Raw genomic sequence first — 7,079 nt, 5'->3', positions numbered from 1 at the left:
GGGGGGGGGGGGGGGGGGGAGGCAGGAGGGGCTGCCAGCGGGGGAGGGCCCTGCTCTGTGAGGCAGAGTCCCACCTCCACCGCCAAGCGACCCCCATAAGGCAGAGAGGTGGAAAACCCTCCGAGGATTTCAGGACGCCCCTTGAGGAAGCAGCCCCCCCCCATCTCCTCTTCCCACCCCGGGAAAAGAGGAGTCCGCTGGAGCCCTAGAGAAGCTCCCATCCAGGGGCCGCACCAGGCTAAGGTCAGGAGAAGAATGCGTTCCCAGCGACCACGAGGCAGAAACATGAGCAGGAGCGACTAGATGGACTTAAATGCCCAGAAATGAGGAATGAAAGCAATAGAAAGTGATGGATGCTTCCCGCCCCGCTGCCGCCCTGATGAGTCCCTTCAATCACCAGCGATCGGAGGCATTTAAAAATTGCCCCTCCTGGGGAGCCCGGCTGGCTCAGTCAGCGGAGCACAAGACTCTTGATCTCCGGGTTGTGAGTTTGAGCCCCATGCTGGGGGTAGAGATTGCTTAACAATAAAATCTGAAAAACAACTAACCCCCCTGCTCCCTCCCACTCAGCTCTCCTGGCTCTGTGCGGCTCCCTGGGGACCCCCACCCCCATCCCTGGTGCATGGGTCCTTGAGCGTGCCCAGAAGCCCCAGCTCCCCTGACACTTACTATGATAAGCAGGATAAAGTAGATGAAGTTGTAGAAGGAATGAGCGTCCATCACATAGTACATGATCTCCACCCAGCCTTCCAGAGTGATCACCTGCAGCCGGAGCAGAGCAGCGAGCCTGAGACAGGCAAGGGGGCGGCAAAGGCAGCGCCCCAGGCCGACGCCCTGCCTGATACGCATCCTCTCTTGGACTCTGCACAAGGCTCCGTGGGCCAGCCAGCCTCACCCCGGTATATAACGTGAGGAGACGGAAGTTCAGAGAGGTTAGAGTCTCTGCCCACTGTCACACAGCCAGGAAGGCGGGGAGCCAGGCTTAAGCCTGGTGCCTCTTGCTCCAGAGCCCACCCCTCTCCAGTCTCCCACACCAAGGCAGGAGGGCTGGAAGCAGGGGGCCCTGGGCAGCCCACTCACCCCCTCGGGGCCAAGGGTCTCCAAATGCAGCCGCCGGGCTGTGTTCACATCACATCATACCCTGCAGCTCTGAATTCTGTGATCTCACTGCTCCCCAGAGCAAAGCCACAGCGCACAGAGCCGCCACCTCGGGAAGGCCCTCCTGTCTCCTCCGGGCTTCTCAGCCACCACCCTCTGCTCCAGCCCTGTTCTTCCTTCTGAGGGCAGAGGAAGGTGACCTTGACCAAGCACTCACTCCACGCTGGGCTGACTGCTCTGCACACATCACCTGGCTTCTTCTCAGAGCAGTCATTACCCCGACGTTAGAGGTGAAAAACAGGCACAGAGACATCAAGCAGTGCATCCAAGGTCCCACAGCCCTATTTCCCTCCACATAGCCCATCCCTGTCCTCTGCAGGGCGCTGGGGCCACGCAGGGCAGTAAAGCCCTTCACACAGTAACGGTAACGCTGCTCTGTGAGTGTACGACTACACGTGCACGGAGTAAAATGGACTTCTTACTGACTGATCAAAAGAACCGTCCAAGAGACCCTGCCCAAAGAGACCAACAGCTCCTGGTGCTCTCTGGACACCCCAGGGCTTCCCTGCACCCAGGCTTTTGCTCGAGCATTACCTCCACCAGGAATGTCTTTGCCCCCAGGTGCTGAGCATGGGCCTTGCCCGTCAGCCCCTCGAACAAGGCGTGAGTCGGGCCTCTCCCTTCTAGAAACAGACCTCCCCACTGGGATCCATCTGCCCCCAGGCCACCTGGGATTCCACAAAGAGCACAGGCTTTGGGGTCATTCAGGCCGATCCCGATTCTCCGTTAAATAGCATGGGATCTTCAAATAGCTTGCTTCCTTTCTTTCAAACCTCAGTTGCTCTGTCTGTAATCAGGGCATGATAATGCCCAGTGTGCCAGCAAGCTGGGCAGATTTCAGTGAAACCCTTAGCACAAAACCCTCCATGCCAGAAGCTGTTTGCTCCGCCCCTCACCACACCGGACTCGGGTCTCCCAGGCCGCGGCACGGGGGCTGGGGCCAGGCCTGCGGGGCCTCACCTGGAAGATGACGATCCAGGCATAGCCGATGTTGTCAAAGTTGATGGCACCCTTGTGGGGGTTGGCGCTGCCCGTGCGGCACACATTGTAGTAGCGGTTCCAGTTGACACAGAGCCCGCTGGCATTGAGGTCCTGGCGCCCTGCCCCGAAGTCGTAGACATCATCCTTGGACAGGCAGCACTCACGGCCCTGCTCCTTGAGTGGGGGGATCTCGTGGCAGCCCATGATGCCATTGTCCCCCGAAAGGGAGCAGATGAAAGGCATCTCGTCGTCCTCCTCTGGCTGGTAGTAGGGGGGCAGGGCCACATCCCCTCGTCTGCCCACAGGGGACGGTGGGAAAAAGGGGAGAAGGGGGACGGGTCACCACCAGGCGGAGCAGAAAGGGCAGAGGCGACGCAGCGTGGCAGAACTGTCCCAACAGGTCCTGTCATTGCCTTCAGGCCTTTACCATGTTGTTCCCCAACCTGGGACACCCTTCCCCAGGGTCGAAAAATCTCCCACTGACCCACTGTGCTCAGTTCCAGGGTGCCCCCCCCATCCCGGCCACATTGGGAGCCTTCCCTAAGGGCTAGTCCTCGGTCCCCTGTGGCAGGACTGTGTCCTGCACACACCCCCATATTGCTCCTGGGGCACATGCACCCAGCTTCTCTGGGACGCTGCAGTTCTGTTAGGGCAAGGATGGAGTCTCAGGCTCCCCAGTCCCCACACACCATTTGGTCAGGCCAGAGTACGTGTTTAATCCACAAATGCTGACTTTTGCTGATCCAACAGATGAGAAGCTGACCCTCTGCCTGGCCCACCCCTTCCCATCTGTGTGACCTTGGACTGTTAACTTCCTCTCTTGGACTGTCAATTTCCTCATCTGTGAGACAGAGATGACAATCACTGCCCTACCCATCCTGTGGGGTTAAACAATGATTCATTGCAATCCAATCAAAATCCCAACGTGTTTTTGCCTGGCCCATGGTTCTAGGATTTATCTGGGTGGGAGAGGAGTCAAGACAATTTTTTAAAAGGAGAAAGAGGAGTGGAGTCCAACCCGACAAGAGAGCAAAATACAACTACAATTATTACTAAAGTGTGGTACTGCAACAGGAACAGAAAGATTCGTGGAGCACCACAGAGCACAGGGACAAACCCACACATAAAACAGACTAGTCTATTATAGAAACACCTTTTCAGATCCATGAGGAATAGAAGAACTAAACAATAAATGGTGTTGAGATAATTGCTATCTGTTTGGAAAATAATAAAGCCACATCCCTACCTCACACCATATATAAAAATAAACTTCTTGAAGGCTTGGTATCAAAAGAAAAAAAGAATGTAAGTTATCTCATTAATTATGTATATTGATTGCACATTGAAAATAATAATCTTTTGGGGCGCCTGGGTGGTGCAGTCAGTTAAACGTCTGACTCTTGGTTTCAGCTCAGGTCGTGATCTCAGGGTCCTGGGACCAAACCCCATGTCAGACTCTGCACTGAGCACGGAGTCTGCTTGAGATTCTCTCTCCTTCTCCCTCTGCCCCTCCTGCTGTGCTCTCTCTGTCTAAAATAAATATATCTTTAAAAAAAAAGGAAGAAAACAATAATCTTTGGGTTACATTAGGTTAAGTAAAATATATCACATAATTTAAAATAATAAACTTCTGGTGGATTAAAAATCATAAATGAAACAAACATAACCACAAAAATATTACAAGAGAACAGGGAACATTTTTGTTAACTCAAGATATATAAGGCCTTCTGGATAAAATACACAAAATCCAAATGCTACAAAGGAAAAGGTCAAGATTGACTATATATAAATGTAAATTTTCTCCTTTTTTCTTTTTTTTTAATTTTTAGAGAAGGAGAGGAGGCGGGGGGTGGGGCGGGGAGCAGAAGGAGAGGGAGAGAGAGAATCTTAAGCAGGCTCCATGCCCAGCATGCAGCCTGATGTGGGGCTTGAGCTCACGACCCTGAGATCATAACCTGAGCCAAGATCAAGTGTTGGACACTTAAGTGACTAAGCCACCCAGGCACTCCCAAATGTAAAATATCTATGAGACAAAAGAGAGCATACTAAGTAAAAAGATAAGCAACAAACTGGGATAAAGTAGAGGTCGGCAAGGTTTTTGTGCAAAGGGCCAGATAGAAAATATTTTTTGCAGGGGCGCCTGGGTGGTTCAGTCGTTAGGCATCCGCCTTAGGCTCTGGTCATGATGGGATCGAGCCCCACATCGGGCTCCCTGCTCGGCGGGAAGCCTGCTTCTCCCTCTCCCACTCCCCCTGCTTGTGTTCCCTCTCTTGCTACCTCTCTCTCTGTCAAATAAATAAATAAAATCTTTAAAAAAAAAAGTACTTGTCAAAATAAAGGATTAAAAAAAGAAAGAAAGAAAGAAAATATTTTTTGCAGACCATATAGTCTCCGTGCCAATTACTCAACTGCACCATTGTAATGTGAAATAGTCATAGGAAATAGTTAAACAAGTGCCATGGCTGTGTTCCAATAAAACTTTATTTACAAAAACAAGTCAGCGACTGCCATTCCTCTGGGATGAATCTTGGGAACATATAACACAAATAAAAGAGGGGCGCCTGGCTGGCTCAGTCGAAAGAGCACGCGATTCTTGATGCCAGGGTTGTGAGTTCAAGCTCCACATTGGGCACAGAAATTACTAAAAAAAATAAATAAGTAAACTTAAAAAAAAACAAATAAAAGATAACTACAGCATATTAAAATCACCTGTAACTCAGTAAGAAAAAGAAAAATAACCACTAGGGAAAAAAGGACATAAAAATGCAAAGAAAAAAATCACAAATGAAATAAAAATGGCCAATGTACTTGAAAAAAAAGGGGGAGGCCAATATACCAATATGTAAGAAGAGATGATCACTTGACTAATAACAGGAAAATGCAAACAAAAACAACATCGAGATCATTTTACACCCATCCAAACGGAAACGTTTCCGGGCTGATAGTACTGAGTGCAGAAAAGAGCGAGTGCGAACAGACGTGCACACACGCTGGTGGTGGAATACAACCTTCTTAGAAGGCAACTTGGCAACATCCACCAACAATTAACATGTTCGCATCCACCCCAAATACAAATGGCCACCTGACGGTCTTAAAGACACCACGGCAACTCCACAGAGAAAGGATGGACTTCTCAATCAATGTGCTGGGACAGTCGACCATCCTTATAGAAAGGGACTCTTGACCCCAACCATGCACCATACTAAAAATTATTTGAGATGGAATACAGACCTAAATGGGAAAGATAAAATGGGAAAGCTTCTAAGAGAAAACATTGGAGAATATTCTCATCACCTTGGGTTAAGAAAGGATTAAACTGGACACGAAAAGCAATACTAAAAAAATGATTGATAATCTGGACTTCGTCACAACTAAGAGCTTCTGTTCATCCAACAGCACCATTAAGAGAGTGAAAATGGAACAGCTGGAATAAAATATCTGATATATATCTATATATCTCCACCAACGGACACAGATACATAATTTATATATATATTTGCCACCAAAGGACACAAACCCAGAATACAAAGAACCAACCACTACAAACTTATAAGGAAAGGACAACACAAGCTAAAAATGGCAAAAGACCGTAGCAGACCCTGCATAAGAAGATCCATGAATAGGGGCGCCTGGGTGGCACAGCGGTTGAGCGTCTGCCTTCGGCTCAGGGCGTGATCCCGGCATTATGGGATCGAGCCCCACATCGGGCTCCTCTGCTGGAAGCCTGCTTCTTCCTCTCCCACTCCCCCTGCTTGTGTTCCCTCTCTCGCTGGCTGTCTCTATCTCTGTCCAAAAAAAAAAAAAAAATCTTTAAAAAAAAAAAAAAAAAAAGAAGATCCATGAATGGCCCGTGTGCCCGCGAAAAGGGCTCATCCTCACCAGACATCTGGGCAGTACAAATTAAAACCACAATAAGATACCACTGCCCTCTCACTGGAACAGTTAAAATTAAAAAGGACTGACAATCCCAAACGTTGCTAAGGATGCCGGGCCCCTGAACGCTCAGATTTTGCAAGCAGACATTTAGTGCAGCCAATCTGGAAACCCGCTTGACAAAAATCTGCTCAAGCTAAACGTACGTGCACCCTTAATGATTCCACTCCTGGGTATTTACCCAAAAGAAAGGACACTCTATCCACCAAAGATATGTACAAGAATATGCATGAGTCACAAGAGCCAAAAAACCCAGAAACAGCCCAAATCAACAGTGGACTGAAAAAAATAAGTACTTGTATATTTGCTCAATATCTACCCACAGCAATGAAAAACAAAAAAATGACTGCCGCCCACAAGCCCGTGGGTGAGTCTCAAAGACATTACGCTGAGCCAAAGAAGCAGACACAAAGGTGTTAAAGATTCCACTGAAAGAAACCTCAGAAACAGGCAACACAAATCTATGGTGATAGAGGTCAGAATAGCGGCTACTTCGGGGTGACAGGGACAGGAAGCGGCCAGGGGCAGGAGGGGGCCCCCCGGGTAGCCTTACGTTGGCGCAGACCCACGGAACACTTCACTAAGCTGTACGCTTAATAGTTGTGCCCACTACCGCATGCAATTTGTATCTTCACCAAGAAAGTATAAAAATAGACATACACTGACTAGCAATTACGAGCCTAGCCCCTGATCACGTGTGCATATAAGGATCACACGTGTGCGTGATGCGCTGTTTTACGCAAGAGCCAAACGTTGGAAACCATGCAAAGTCCATCAACAGGGGCTGGCGAGATGAACTGTTGTTTATCCATGGAGTAAGAAACACTGGTGTGAAAACACCCTCAAGCCTCACTGTCAGAGCAATTCGCATTTTGAAAACCTGTCTGGGATGTGAACGGTCATGTGCGTGCATGTTAATGCTTAGACAGAATCTGGAAGAAGGGACCAGATGCTTTGCAGAGGACACCAGTCCTGGGCTCACATTCTGGGTCCTGCCACTTCCTAGC

General features: G+C 49.3%; 1 protein-coding gene across 1 annotated transcript in view; it reads right to left on the bottom strand.

Moving 5' to 3' along the window:
- CACNA1I (calcium voltage-gated channel subunit alpha1 I) overlaps positions 1-7,079 on the bottom strand; it is a 97,328-nt gene that overhangs the window by 37,084 nt on the left and 53,165 nt on the right. Inside the window, 2 exon segments of the mRNA XM_034643687.1 lie at positions 670-762; positions 2,119-2,434. Of these exon segments, the coding sequence (XP_034499578.1) occupies positions 670-762; positions 2,119-2,434 (409 nt within the window).

The sequence above is a fragment of the Ailuropoda melanoleuca genome, chromosome 15 (assembly GCF_002007445.2).
Source record: "Ailuropoda melanoleuca isolate Jingjing chromosome 15, ASM200744v2, whole genome shotgun sequence".
NCBI lineage: Eukaryota > Metazoa > Chordata > Mammalia > Carnivora > Ursidae > Ailuropoda > Ailuropoda melanoleuca.
The sequence above is the reverse complement of the archived record's forward strand: the minus strand, read 5'-3'. Positions and strand labels throughout refer to the sequence as shown.